Here is a 15,396-nt window from a genome sequence, read left to right as displayed (position 1 = left end):
CCCGGATCCCGAGCCGGGGCTTCCCCGGGTTGCAGGGCCCGGGGCTTCGAAGACCACGGCCCCCACCGGGCCTCCGTGCTTTCGGGTCCCGGCGAGACACTCCTACCTACATTCCAGAGCCGGGTCTCCAACGCTCTTCCCACGGGGAGACGGAGGTGTCCGAGCCCAGCAGCCCGAGGCAGAGCGGCCGGAAAGCCGGCGGGGCCCGCGGGTGGGCGGGCGGGGCGACTGAGCGGGAAGCACAAGGAGCGCGCTCCCGTGAACGCAGGAGGGAAGCGGGGGCGAAGCGCGAGCACGCGCTGGGGAGAGAGGCCGGGAGGCGGAGTCTTAGGGCGACGGCAGGAAGAGGGCGCCCTGGAGCCGAGCGGGAGGCCGGCTGGGGGCGGGGCAGAGGGAGGGCGTCAACCCTAGGGGGCGGGGCGAGGCGAGGCGGGGACGCGCTTGCGGGGTGGGGAAGGCGGGGGCGCGGCTGTGGCGGGAGCGTCCCTGGTCTCCGCCCCTGTTTCCCACTCTCCTCCACCTCCTAGCCGGCGGGGCTCCGGAGAGGCGCCGCTTGTCCGTGCCCGGAGCCACCCGGCTGCCGCCGCCTCCGCCCTCCGCTCGCGGTGAACCCGTCAGTCCCCGCACCGTGCGCTCGTCCGTCTGGGCCATGGATGGGTAAGTACTCGAAGGCGCAGCGGTTGTGCGGGGCTGTGGTTGCCCCGCTTCCTTTCGGCTCTCGGCTGGACGCGCCACGGCCGGGGAGCCGGGCGCTGCGCCGGCGGCCGGGGGAGCGACCCCGGCCGAGTCCGACGGCGGGGCTTCCGGGCGCCCGGAATCGCGGAGGGGCGGTCCGCCGCCCCCTCTTCTCCCCCGGCTGGGGCGCCCCCGTAATGTCCGCCCCTTCATATCCTCACACCCGGAAGCGGAGGAAAGCCGGGTGCAGCCGCCGGGTGCAGCCGCGGGGTGCCGGGGTCCGCCCTCCGCGCGCAGTCCGGGGAGCCCGGCCGGGCCTGCCGACACTTCCTCTCAGAAAATGGTGCGCTGCGCTGGGGGAGGCGGAGGCGGCGCTCGGGGCGGGCGTCCTCCCGCTTGGGGAGTTGCTGTTTACCGGTGAGGTGGGGCGAGCGTTGGCGCTTCCCCTGGTGGGGAGGCGAGTGGCCGCGGAGAGGCCGACGGCGAGTGCACGCGTCGGGGCACGTCTGGGCGGCGACCTGGTCCCGAAGCCAGGGCCCCCCGCGGCGTGTCGACGTGCGGGGGAACCCGCCGAGGTCTCCGGACCTGGGCTGTGAGCTGTGCTAAGACCTCTGTATACCGGGCGTCTGGACCTGGTGATCGTGGACCGCAGCCCCCACATACCCCCAAAAGAAACTTCGTGAATTTCTGCAATTTTCGGGAGCATTCAGACGCTCTGAAAGTGAATGAGGTCCGTGGCCAAAATAAAAATATTCTGGATTCACGGATAGAAAAATTTCGCTGAGAACCCAGGGATATGGCGTGGAACCTGATAGATAATTTAATATTCAAAGAAACGACTAGATTAGGATCTTCGTGTATTAATTGTAGCATGTGCATATCAAGATTTAAAAAATATCTCCGGCTGTGTTAGAGCTTGCAAATCCACTATTCATTCTCATTATATATTTGAGTTTTTGTTTGGCCTTTTACTTGCTTTTGAGGACAACATATCTGTAACCCCCCTGGTTGTAGAATATGTGGAACTTGCGTAAACAGTAAAAGCCTTGTACATGTTACCATAGAGTTGATGACTGTTGCCATGCTGTGTAAAGACAATGGAATCTTCCAACAATTTTTGCCTTCGTTAGACTTCTTTTATCTACTTTCATAACGTTAAGTCTGTATGATATTTGGATTAACTCATTTGAATGCTAATTGCACTCTGCTGCAGATTTTAGAGTGCGGTTTTAGATTTCACTGATGGTTGTGATGTTCTATATTTTGTTTTAATTTAATTGAAGCGGTATTCGTTGTTTAATTGAAAGTATTCTGAGGACATTGTTGAGAACTCATTTCACATCACCTGCTTCGGTTACACTTTATATGTGTGCAAAGTTTTGCTGCTTTAATTTGTGTGATTATGCCAACATTTCAGTTCAGAAAGATTGTGAAATTAGCGTCTCACTGTGTGTAGTGCGTTGTGGTTAGACAGTTTGACTTGAGCCATGGAAGCAGGCTAGCTTTTTTGTATTGGAAAATTGATAGTGTGATAGTGATGACAAAAGACTCCACTTACGCATCTTGGCTATTAAACTCTTGGGTAACTGAGAAGTGCAAACTTACTCTTTTGGATAGTTTAATAACTCTTCACCCTATATGTGGCTTTAAAGCTAGGAATGAGTTTTTTGGTTTGTATACGTGGGGCAGTAAGACATTCTGGAAATTAAGTCCAGGACCTATACAGTCTTATTTTCTATTCAGTGTTATTTGTCGCATTTAAATTTCAGACAAATGAATTGCAAGTTTCCAGAGTCTATAAGAAAAAATTAAAAATCGACATGGTTATTGTTTATTTTTTTACATGGTTATTGTTTAAAACAAATTTGCATCATTGAACAATCCAGATTCATAATTTTTTTTTACTTTTATTAAGTAATGGCATTATAGGATATTAACAATATATAGAATTTAGTTAGAGCTTTCTTTTAGGAGATATGAAGGCAGACTGTAATTGAAGATTGTTTTGGTGTGAGAAAAGATGGATTTCTGTTTGGAGAACTTTATAGGAGTTTTTACACCTTGGGGTTAAGGGATGTGGTTTTGAACCCAGTGACTGCTTTCTGGAGGCTAACTAACTTTCTGCATTTTCCCACAGCCTGAAAAGATCCTTTTTCATTATTTTGGATAGTTCAAAAATAAATATCAATCTACCAGTCAATATATCTTTCTAGTTCTTCCTCAAATCCCAACTGTCGTGTGTGTGTGTGTGTGTGTGTGTGTGTACGTGTTCATTTCCTCCTGAGATAATTTATACTTAAACACAGTTTTGATGTGGTAGAGTTTTTTTAAAAAGCAGATCTTGAAAAAAAAGAAAAGAAAATAAAAAGCAGATCTTGAAAATTTTCATGTCTGAAATTTAATATTTGCATTTATTTTAGTTCTGAGAGACTATCTTAGTTGTATTTTGGTGAGCTGTTTTGGGTGGTAGATGGAAATTTGCAAGATACCTTCTATTTCTGTAAAAGCCACTCAACTAGTTTTGTTTTATTTAAAGTTTTAAAACACGGTAATTCAGACCAGTGATTTAAAAGAATGAACTTTGGCAATTTTAAGTTTTGATTTGGATTTGTTAAATAGAGGTAAATAGATAAACACATGTTAGTCATTTTATTGAAACAGCTGTATTTTAATAAATGCTAAAAGAATTGGATTTACTTTTTATTTCTTAAATTGTGGTTGAAGCTTTGCTTTATACTCTGCTGTTGCTAGACTGTCCCATCACTTTCCTTTGTATTAACATTTCACAATTCATCACATTCTTATTTTTATTAATTTTTATTATTATAATGCTTTTCCTTTTTTTCTTTAATCTTATTATCTCTGTCTTTGAAAAACTTGTTCTCTAACTTTGTTTCCCATTTTCTCTTTTTACTTTTTCCATACAGTGTTGTTACAGATCTTATAGCAGTCGGTTTAAAGGTAGGACTCTTTTACTATCCTTTCATAAGCTTTTTAAAATCTTTGTTTTGGCATTTTTTTTCCCCAGTGGTGATAATCATCTCATCTGTTCATAAAATTATGTTTTACTGTGTGATAATAATCTTTCATTTTTATTTAGCCCCAAAATAAGTGGATCTGTAGCTGATTTTGGATTTTACATAATTATATAGATTTTGGATTTTACATACAACATTATCTTGTATGACTAAAATGAAGGTTAGCCCAAAGTTACTTTTACTTTCTTACAAAATACTTTACTTTTACTTTTTACAAAGTTTTTACTTGAATTATCAGAGTTCATTTATTTGATTTTGTTTTGTTTTACGTGTTAGATGTAGTCTAGACTGTATTTCCCTATCATGGTTGTTCTTCTATTTTCTCTTGGTTGTATTTATGAGAAAGAAAATAGTAATAGCAGCTAAAGTTTCTTCAATTCCTAGTATGTGTCAGCTGCTTTACACATATTTCACTAATTATGATAGTTTTTCAAGGTAGGTATTAAAAATTCCCATTTTATTTTATTTTAAAGATTTTACTTATTTGACAGAGAGACAAAGCGAGAGAGGGAACACGAGTAGGGGGAGTGGGAGAGGGAGAAGCAGGCTTTCTGCTGAGCAGGGAGTCTGATGTGGGACTCTATCCCAGGACCCTGGGATCATGGCCTGAGCTGAAGGCAGATGCTTAACGACTGAGCCACCCTGGCACGCCAATAAATTCCCATTTTATTTTATTTTTTTTAAAATATTTTATTTATTTATTTGACAGATAGAGATCACAAGTAGGCAGAGGAGGCAGGCAGAGAGAGAGGAGGAAGCAGGCTCCCTGCTGAGCAGAGAGCCCAATGCAGGACTGGATCCCAGGACCCTGAGATCATGACCTGAGCCAAAGGCAGAGGCTTAACCCACTGAGCCACCCAGGTGCCCCAAATTCCCATTTTAGAGATGTAAAAATAGGTGCAGAGAGTTTGTTTTCAAGGTGTTATGCACCAGAGTTCAAACCCATGTCTTCCTGGTTCCAAAGCCTGACTTTTTTTTTTTTTTTTTTTTTAATATAACTAGCTGTCAGTAATAAGGGTTCTGTCTAGAAAGTGATCAGGAGATCTGGATAATTAATATTTTACAGTAATAACTCTTCTAAGTCACATTAGTTTTATCAGTTTTCTCATTTATTGAATTCTAAAATATAAATCAAGTAAACAATATTCACCAATATGAGGCTTTTAAAATATAAACGGGTGTGTTAAGGTTTCCTTTAGTAATTTGATATTTGATGTACCTGAGTTAGGAATCTAGTTCTAGAGGCCTCTTATGGTTTGGATTACTACAGAAAACAAAAATAAATAATTCGTGTTTATATTATATGTATTTTGTATAAGGTTGTTTCACCACTTTCTGTCTTCCTGTATCTCTTCTTCATCTCTTCTTGCACTTCTAGCAATTTCAGCACTTCCACATTTGCAGTTACTGGATGTGGTGGCGGTGCTCTTATTCTTAAAATACCATAAAAAATAAGCATAATACCATATGAAACTAACAATAGGATTCTTAACATTAACATAATAGGGAACCACTGCTTATACTGTCTTTTGAGGTTGGGTGGAGTTAGCTTGCTTTGGCAAACTTTGAACATATTTTATGAATTGAAAATAAATGAAGGAATCTCTTTAGTGAGATATGCTTTTCTTCTTTTTTTTTTTTTCTTTCACAGATACGTAAGTTACTTTCTCTTTTGGGAATGACACTAAGAGATTAGAAACTGCAGGCTCATATCTAGGACCACTTTTGGTGACTCTATAGGTACCTGTGAGGGAAAGGATATCTAAAGTGAATGTTGGGGTGCCTAGGCGGCTCAGTTGGTTAAGTGACTGCCTTCAGCTCAGGTCATGATGCTAGAATCCTGGGATCGAGTCCCACATCAGGTTCCCAGCTCCATGGGGAGTCTGCTTCTCCCTCTGACCTCCCCTCTCATGCTCTCTCACTCTGTCTCTGTCTTTCTCTCTCTCAAATAAATAAGTAAAATCTTCAAAAAAAAAAAAAACAGTGAATGTTGTTTGGTTTTAGCTGAAATGTGATTTGCGATTCTAAAGTTTATCTGGCACAAATGAATACATGAGACATTTAAAAAACTTAACCATTTTTGAGTAGAGAAATTATGCTTGAAGGGATATTATGGGGGAAAATATATCTTAACGATAAATAAAAGAAAAAGATTAGACATGGCAACCAGGTTTGAATACATGATTTTGATTTCTTACTACCTGTTCAGTAGCAAGCACTTTGAAAACAAAGATAACATCCTGCTCTGAAGAGATCAGCTGACTTAGTTGTTTCACTAGGCATTCTATATTTTTATAGACTTAAATACTGGAAATGGCAATAAATTACTCATTATATAGAAGATTTTTCTTAAGATAGTTCTCCTTCTTTCTTGGATCCCATCCAGGGAGTTTAGTTACCAGGTAATAGGCTGATAAGGCTCATAATTCATCTAGATTATATAAACCAAAATAAGCAAATTTAAATAAGTCCTTTAAGAATATCAGTTACTAAAAAAAAAAAAAAAAAAAAAAAAAAGAAATGTCCGTTACCTTCCTCTGTTTGTTATCTGAATATGACAATACAACAAATAGTTTCAGCCAGTGGCAAAAGTGGATTTCAGGTTATGGTTCATAAGCTGCTTTCCCGGATTCAGAAAAATATGCATTTCATTTTTAAAGAATTAAACATATCCTTAAATATGAAATCCTTTATTTTAGGGGAAGAAAGCTGCATTATTTTTAGAGATGACTGATAATGAAAATATGTCAAGAACTTTATTATACCAGAGTGTCTGGGTGGCTCAGTTGGTTAAAGGATCTGCCTTTAGCTTGGGTCTTAATCCCAGGGTCCTGGGATCGAGTCCTGCATTGGGCTCCCTGAAACAGGGAGCCTATTTCTCCCTCTGCCTCTGCCTCTCTGTTTCTCAAGAATGAATAAATAAAATCTTAAAAAAATTTTTTTTTATTATACTGGATAAATCAGACTCTCAGCATTGTGGGTAACATGGCTTTTTGTGTGTGTACCTAAGTATATTTTAAATTTACAGCTTATATTTTATTTACTAACTAGTTTATCTGAAACTCAAGTATTTCCCGTATTTTTGGTTATTTTCCCAAAGTACTATAATCGTTATTAAAGCAAATGATTTTTGGGCACCTGGGTGTCTCAGGCCATTGAGTCTGACTTTGGCTCACCCAGGTCATGGTCTTCAGGGTTTTGAGATTGAACTCCCTGTTGGGCTCCCCACTCAGCAGTGAGTCTGCTTCTCCCTCTCCCTCTTCCCCTGCTCATTCTCTCTCTATTTCTTCTCTCTCTCTCTCTCTTGAGCTGGGGAAGGGGGAGACCAGAGGAGGAGGGAGAGAAGCCGACTCTCTGCTGAGCTGGGAGGCTGATGCTGCTCAGTCTCAGGATGGAGAGATCATGACCTGAGTCGAAATCAAGAATTGGCCACTTATCCGACAGGCACCCGCTCCCCTAAAACCTGATCTTTTTAAAATGATGATACTCCATATGTTTTCTCAGTAGTCTTCCTATTTTACATGATTAGATGAGTATAGAAAAACTCACGTTTAGTGGACTAAAATTGGCTTCTAATAAGTACCGCCCTGTCAGTATAAAGGAGAGAGCAATATAACAAATTTAAATTAATTTTGAAGATTCATTTTTTATTTGCTTGACCAGAGCTTAGCAAACTCCAGGCTGTGGACCAAATCCAGCTTGCCACCTGTTTTGTAAATAATTTTGTTGGAACCGAGCCATGCTAATTCCATATTGTCTGGTGACTTTCACAATAGAATGGTAGAATTGAATAGTTGAAGCAGTTATCATATGACCACGAAGCCTAAAATATTTACTTTCTGGCCCTTTTTAGAAAATGCTTGCCTGCTGCTGTGCTTGAGCTGTACAAAATATGGAAGGCCTTTGCTGGAATTTTTTTTTAAATTGGGTTGTAATTTACATAGAGTGAAGGGTACACAGTGCAAGGGTACACAGTGTGTACTCAAGGGTACACAGTGCAATAAATTTTAACAAATGTATCCACCTGTGTTTCCTCCTCCCCAGTCAAGGCACTAGAATATCACGGTAAAATATTCTTTGTTGTCTTTTTCCAGACTGATTCTAGGCAACTGTTCTGATTTCTATCATTGTAGATTATTTTTTCCTGTTTCTGAACTTAAATGGAATAAAATATTTACACATCATATACACAGCTCTTTGATGTCTGACTTCTCTTACTCAGCAAAATGATTATTTGTTTATAGATTTATTTATTGGGGGGGATGGGCAGAAGGAACCAGAGAAAGAGTCCTTAGCAGACTCTGCATGGTCTCTGCCCCATCTCATCACCCTGAGATCACCATCTGAGCTAAAACCAAGAGTCGGTTGCTCAGCTGGTCCCTCAACCGACGGACTGAGCCAGCCAAGTGCCCCTCAGCAAAATGATTTTTAGCTTCAGCCATGTTGCATGTATCAGTGGTTGATTATTTTTATTTCTGAGAATATTCCATTATGTGAACATATTACAGTATTTAAAAATCTGTTCTTGGGGCGCCTGGTGGCTCAGTGCGTGAAGCGTCTGCCTTTGGCTCAGGTTGCGATCACAGGGTCCTGGGATCGAGCCCTGCATCGGGGTCTCTGCTTGGCGGGGAGCCTGCTTCTCCCTCCCTCTCTGCCTACTTGTAATCTCTCTCCTCTCTCTCTGTCAAATAAATAAATAAAATCTTTAAAAAAAAAATCTGTTCTCATGTTGGTAGATGTTTAGGTTCTTTTTAGATTTGGGCTATTCTGAATAAAGCTGCTATGATCATTTGTTTATGTCTTTGAGTAGATGTATGTTTCATTCTACACCATAACTAGGAATAAAATTAGATAATGTATATGTTTAAATTTGTAAGAGACTGTCAAACTATTTTCCTTTAAATGTTGTACCACTTTATACTCTTAACTAGCTTTGTATTAGAGTTTAGGTTGCCCACATCCTTGTTTACATGTGCATTTTGCCAGTCTTCACTTTTATCCATTCTAGTGGGTTTAACCAGAATTGCTAACGGTATCTCATTATACTTTTAATTTACACTGACCGCATAACTGGTGGTGGCACTTACCTTTTTGCATATTTCTACCCGTTCGTGTGTTTTTAGCCATTCACATATCTTTGTGACTGTCTGTTTTTTTTTTTTTTAAGATTTTATTTATTTGTTGGACACAGAGAGAGATCACAAGTAGGCAGAAAGGCAGGCAGAGGGGGAGGGGGAAGCAGGGTCCCTGCCAAGCAGAGAGCCCCGTGTGGGGGCTCTATCCCAGGACCCTGAGATCAAGACCTGAGCTGAAGGCAGAGGCTTAACCCACTGAGCCACCCAAGTGCCCCAGTCTATCAAGTTTTTTACCTTTTTTTTTTTTTTTTAAAGATTTTGTTTATTGGGGCGCCTGGGTGGTTCAGTTGGTTGAATGGCTGCCTTCAGCTTGGGTCGTGGTCCTGTGGTCCTGGGATTGAGCCTTACTTCGGGCTCCCTGTTTACCAGGGAGTCTGCTTCTCCCTCTGCCTCTGTCCCCTGCCCCATGTTCTCTCGCAAATAAATAAAATATTAAAAAAGAAAAGATTTATTTATTTTTAGGAAGAGAGAGGGAGGGAGGGAGGAAGAGAGGACATGGGGAGAGGAGCTGAGGGAGAGTCTTAAGCAGACTAGCTCTGAACACAGAGCATGTGGGGCTTGATCTCAGGACCCTAAGATCATGACCTGAGCCAAAACAGAGTTGGGTGCTTAAGCAGGTGCCCTTTTTATCTACTTAAAAAAAAAAAGAAAAATTTAACTTTAATTTTTAATTTTTTAAAGATTTTAATTGAGAGAGAGAGAGAGGAAAGAGAGCATATGAACAGTAGGGAGGGGCAGAAGGGGAAGCCGACTTTCCATTGAGCAGGGAGCCCCACACAGGTCTTGATCCCAGCCAGGAACCTGAAATTATTATTATTTTTTTTAACGTATAATGTATTATTTATTTCAGTGGTATAGGTCCGTGATTCATCAGTCTTAACACAATTCACAGCACTCACTATAGCACATACCCTTTCCAGTGTCTATCACCCAGACAGACACTCCATCCCTCCCACTCCACTCCAGCAACTCTCAGTTGTTTTCCCGAGATTAAGAGTCTTTTATATTTTGTCTCTCTCTCTGGTTTCATCTTGTTTCATTTTCCCTCCCTTCCCCTATGATCCTCCATCTCCTTTCTCAAATTCCTCATATCAGTGAGATCATATGATAACTGTCTTTCTGTGATTGACTTATTTCGCTTAGCATAATACTCTCTAGTTCCATCTGCATCCTTGCAAATGGCAAGATTTCATTTTTTGATGGCTGCATAATATTCCTGTGTGTGTGTACACCACATCTTGTTTATCCATTCATGTTTTGATGGACACATCTAGGCTCTTTCCATAGTTTGGCTATTGTGGACCAGGACCTTGAAATTATGACCCGAGCTGAAGGCAGACACTAACTGAGCCACTCAGGCACCCCTACCTATTTTTTTTTTAAATAGATTTCTTGCTGTGGTGCCTGGCAGGCTCATTCGGAAGAGGCTGTGACTCTTGATTGATCTCAGGGTGGTGAGTTCCAGCTCTGCATTGGGTGTATAGGTTACTTAAATAAATAATTAGATGAAAAACTAGGGAAAAAAAAGATGGGTTCCTGTAGATAGCATATAGTAAGACTTTTTTAAAAACTATTTTAGGATTTTATTTATTTAAAGGGTTTTATTTATTTGTCAGAGAGCAAGAGAGAGAGAGAAAGAGCACTCACAAGTAGGGGGAGCAGCAGGCAGAGGGAGAAGCAGGCTTCCCGCTGAGCGCGGACGCCCGCTCCTCCCCCTTCCCCGCCAAGGTGGGACTCAATTCCAGGACCCCAGGGATCATGACCTGAGCTGAAGGCAGATGCTCAACTGACTGCACCACTGAGGCATCCCAGGATTGTTTTTTTAAAAAAGCTTTTATTTATTTATTTGAAAGAATACAACAAGGTAGAGGAAGAGCGAATGAGAGCAAGCTGGAGCATGTTGGTAGAGGGGGCAGAGGGAGAAGAAGAAGCAGGTTCCTTGTTGAGCAGGGAGCTGACAGGACCCTGGGATCCTGAGCTGAGCCGAAAGCAGACAAAAGCCACCCAGGTGCCCCTAGTAAGGTGTTCTTTAAATCTTGTCTGACAGTCTGTCTTTTAATTGTATATAGACCATTCGCACTTCAGGGGATGAATTAGTTGTATTAATACCTACCTTATCCATAATTGTTTTCTATTGTTAAAAAACAAAATCAGGGGCGCCTGGGTGGCTCAGTGGGTTAAGCCTCTGCCTTTGGCTCAGGTAATAATCCCAGAGTCCTGTGATCAAGCCCCTCATCCGGCTCTCTGCTCCACAGGGAGCCTGCTTCCTCCTCTCTCTCTCTGCCTACTTGTGATCTCTGTCAAATAAATGAATAAAATCTTAAAAAAAAAAACAAAAGCAAAGTCTAGTTAAATTTGAAGATCTAATTGGATTTCTTAAGTGATTCATGAATCAGGTAGCATCCCAGTGAATAAGAGGGGAGCTTCAGGTGTTGTACAACATAGGTTTTTAAAGGAAGGAAGGTGGGGCAAGAAGTTACTAGTGAAAGAAAAGAATTGTTTAGGCAAGATCACCTTCTTTTACAGGGGTCTTCTTATGCAGGTTACCTCATCTTCCTCTGGGGGATTGAGAGAGTGCTCTTTGATAGATTATTTTATTGAGGCTGATCAGAAAATTCCTGACTGACGGGTTAAGACAATTCTGGGGGAGGTTGAAACTGCTAATAGGTTAGGGATTAAGTCCAGATTTCATGATTTGTCTTAAGTGATGCCATTTTGGGCCTGTGGTTTTCTTTGTAACACTGTTCATTCACTTGTTCTTTGTTTTTATTTTCTTCATTCCATTTTTTTACCTTCCCTGGTTTTGATTTCATTTATCTCTCCTCTCAGCACATACTTATTTTAAATAGTTTTTTACTGGTTTCCCTATTCTAGTTATGTTTATAAGCTCCTCAAAGACTATTTAATTTTGATAAACTTCTTTTCCATGTTTTGGTTATGGCTTTTTGTTCTTGTCTAAGAACTCTGCTTATCCCAAAGGTAGAAAGATACTCTTTATTTGTTTTAAGAAGCCTCTACTTTGAACTTTTTAAAAGGTTAGGTCTGAGGTGAATCTCAGATTTGTTTTTGTGTGTCTTAGAGGTGCAGATTGACTTGTTTCCATAGGGTTATCAAGTTAGTTCTGCACCTTTTGTTAAAAAGGATTTCCTTTCTGTAATGAATTGTTTTGGTACCATTATTTGAAAATCAGCTCAACATTAGTGTCTGTTTATGCACAATGAATTTTTATCCATTATCTATTTATTATGTTAATATCACCCTGTTTTGAAAACAGTGGATTTATACTGTGCCTTCAGATCAAGATCTAGTGGGGCACCTGGGTGGCTCAGTGGGTTGGGTCGCTGCCTTCAGCTCCGGTCGTGATCTCAGGGTCCTGGGATCGAGTCCCACATTGGGCTCTCTGCTCAGCGGGGAGCCTGCTTCCCTCTCTCAGTCTCTTTCTGCCTGCCTGTCTGCCTACTTGTGATCTCTGTCTGTCAGATAAATAAATAAAATCTTAAAAAAAAGATCAAGATCTAGCGTAGGTCCTCCAGCTTTGTTATTCTTTATCAATATTGTTTTAGTTATACTAAGTCATTTGTATTTTCCTTGAAAGTTTACAATCAGCTCATCAGTTTCTGTCTAGAAGCTGGGATGAGTTGTGTTGCATAGACTATATGGGTCAATTACGGAGAAATTGATGTTTCAGCCATAGTGAGTTTTGTAATTTGTGGAATAGAGTATATCAAATTTTTAGGTCTTCTGTAATTTCTTTTAGTGCTGCTTTGTAGTTCTCAGTGTTTACTGAAATAAACAGGTTTACATGTATATTTTAATGTGTATATATTATTTTTATACATATATAACCTGTATATATTGTTTATATATTTATGTAAGTATATGTAAAATATATATTTAACCTGTATATGTACATTATATATGTGTGTGTGTGTGTATATATATATATATATATATATTCAGTGTTTACTGAAATAAACAGGTTTACATGTATATTTTAACCTATGTAAACCTGAAATAAACAGGTTTACATGTGTATATATATATATATATATATATATAAAAGATTTTATTTATTTATTTGACACAGAGAGAGATGACAGTAGGCAGAGAGGCAGGCAGAGAGAGAGGAGGAAGCAGGCTCCCTGCTGAGCAGAGAGCCCAATGCAGAGCTCAGTCCCAGGACCCTGAGATCATGACCCGAGCTGAAGACAGAGGCTTTAACCCACTGAGCTACCCAGGCGCCCCTACATGTATATTTTAAATATATTCCTTTTTCCTTTTTATTGTAAGTTGTGTTCTTGTCAATATACAGAAATACTTTGCACATTTTGTTATTGTATTTTTTTAATTGCTTAGGATTTTTTTATGTACATGATCATTTCATCTGTAAATATAGTTTCATTTCTTATGATTTTTTTTCATGCCTTAATCTAAAATTTAAAACCTCCAGTGTAATGCTAAGTAGAGGTGACAACATGCTTGTCTTCTTCCTGCTCATTAGGGAAAGCGGTACATCTTCATTAGCTGTAGGTTTTTCTTAGATGCCTTGCTCCTGTTAAAACATTGCTTTCTGGGGCGCCTGGTGGCTAAGTGGGTTAAGCCTCTGCCTTTGGCTCAGGTCATGATCTCAGGGTCCTGGGATCGAGCCCCGCATTGGGCTCTGCTCAGCGGGGGGCCTGCTTCCCTCTCTGCCTGCCTGCTTCTCTGCCTGTTTGTGATCTCTGTCAAATACATAAATAATCTAAGAAAAAAAAAAAAGATTGTAGCTTTGTTTAAAAAAAAAAATTGCTTTCTGGGTGCTTGGGTGGCTCAGTTGGTTCAGCCATTATCTTCGGTTTGGGTCATGATCCTGGAGTCCTGGGATTGTGTCCCGCATAGGGCTCCCTGCTTGGCAGGAAGTCTGCTTCTCACTCTGACCCTCCCCCTTCTCTTGCTCTCTCTCTTTCATTCTCTTTCTCTTTCAAATAAATAAGTAAAAACCTTTAAAAAATTGCTTTCTGTTCATTGTTTGCTGTTTTTTATTAACATGAATGGATGTTGGATTTGGATTGTTCAAGATATTTGTGTATTGCAGCTAAATTGTTGAATATATGTGCATAAAATTGCTAATATTTCCTTATCTTATTAATCTCTAGGATCTGTAATGATTTTCATCTTTTCATTTCTGATATCAGTAATTCATGTTGTCTTTCTTTTTTTGCTAATTGGTCTAGCTAGAGGTTTTCAGTATGACTGATCTTTTTCAGAAGGCAATTTTTTTTTTTTTTATTTAATAAAATTTTATTTTCCAAAATGTACAGTTGGAGGACCTTGTTCATGCATCTTCACCAGCAGCTGGGGCATCTCCACCCTTGGTGTTTCTGGTGTAAATTACTTGAGCTCTGTGCTTTGAAACCAGTTTAATAAGTCCTTTACTAAGGAGCTCCTGAAGGGCTGCCCTGGCCAGGGAACCTCGAATCTTCAGTCTCTCAGAGACAACAGCTGGAGTTATAAGCTTATAGTTGGGAACTTCTTTACAGAGTTTGTCCTATGTCGCTTTGTCAAACAAGACCAAATTATTCAGCTTGTTCCGAACTTTGCCTTTGGACCACTTCTTCTTTTTGGCCTTGCCCCCAGATTTGTTCACTGGGTCTTTGTCTTTTTTGGCCGATTTCCTGGCATCCTTCTTCTTGTCATCCTTGGGCGGCATAACGAAGCTGGGAGAGGAGCGTCCACCCCTGCAGCCTCACTAAGATGTCCCAGAAGGCAATTTTTGGTTTCATTCATTTTCTCTTGTTTGATTTTTCTATTTCATCACTTTCACTCTGTTATTAAAATTTATTCTCTTACATCTTCTGTGGGTCAGGAATCTAGGTGTGGCTTAGCTGAGTCCTCTGACTTTGGGGCACTTACACAAGAGTGTTATCAAGGTATTGGTAGATGCTGCAGTCATCTTCTGTGGAAGAATCTGCTTCCAAGTTCGGTCATATAATTGGCCAGAGTCTGTTCCTCCAGAGCTGTTGACCTGAGGGTCTCACTTCCTCATTTGTTGTTGGTTAAAGGCCGGCCTAATTTCCTCGCCGTGTGGGTCTCTCCATAGTGGAGCTTGCTTCAGCAACTTGTTTCTCCCAAGTAACCAATAGACAGAGTAAGAGTTAAGCAGAAGTCAGTTTTTCGAAACCTAATCTGAGAGGGGCAACCTATCATTTTTGCTAAAGTATTCTGTTCTTAGAGGTATGTTGCTAGGTGTAGCCTACAATGAAGGGTAGGGTGTTATACTGGATGTGAATACTAGACAGTGGGGATCATCTTAAAGGTTTGCCTACTACTCCATAAGAGAGTACAGAGTGGTGTAGGGATAATATACATGTTCAGCTTTATGATAGTTCCAGTACTGATTGACAGTGTTTGAGAGTTACTATTATTATAATTCTCACCAACACTTGGTATTTTCACTCCATATATTTTTTTTTTACTTGATATATTTTTAATGTAATCATTTTAATGCTATAAATTTTCTTGTAAACACAGCTTTAGCCACATCCCAAAAGTTTGATTTATTGTTTTCA

General features: G+C 40.8%; 1 protein-coding gene and 1 pseudogene across 51 annotated transcripts in view; one reads left to right on the top strand and one right to left on the bottom strand.

Annotated features, from left to right (window-relative positions):
* Nucleotides 1-385: 385 nt before the first annotated feature.
* The window catches only part of PTBP3 (polypyrimidine tract binding protein 3), a 141,416-nt gene continuing 126,405 nt past the window's right edge, over nt 386-15,396 (top strand). For 8 of the 50 annotated variants that reach the window (XR_014302319.1, XM_082696940.1, XM_082696912.1 and 5 more), the window contains exon 1: nt 410-657. Coding sequence is in view for 5 of the 50 variants with exons in the window: in XM_082696923.1 (XP_082553049.1) it covers nt 873-1,018; nt 3,603-3,636 (180 nt within the window). In the remaining 45 variants the exon portion in view is untranslated. The other 42 variants (XM_082696942.1, XM_082696914.1, XM_082696932.1 and 39 more) reach the window with 25 other exon arrangements.
* Nucleotides 14,102-14,580, bottom strand: LOC309847122 (small ribosomal subunit protein eS25 pseudogene; annotated as a pseudogene). Its single transcript has one exon. The product of its transcript is annotated as a small ribosomal subunit protein eS25 pseudogene (transcript).

This window comes from Mustela nivalis, assembly GCF_964662115.1.
Source record: "Mustela nivalis genome assembly, chromosome: 13".
Classification (NCBI taxonomy): domain Eukaryota; kingdom Metazoa; phylum Chordata; class Mammalia; order Carnivora; family Mustelidae; genus Mustela; species Mustela nivalis.
The sequence above is the reverse complement of the archived record's forward strand: the minus strand, read 5'-3'. Positions and strand labels throughout refer to the sequence as shown.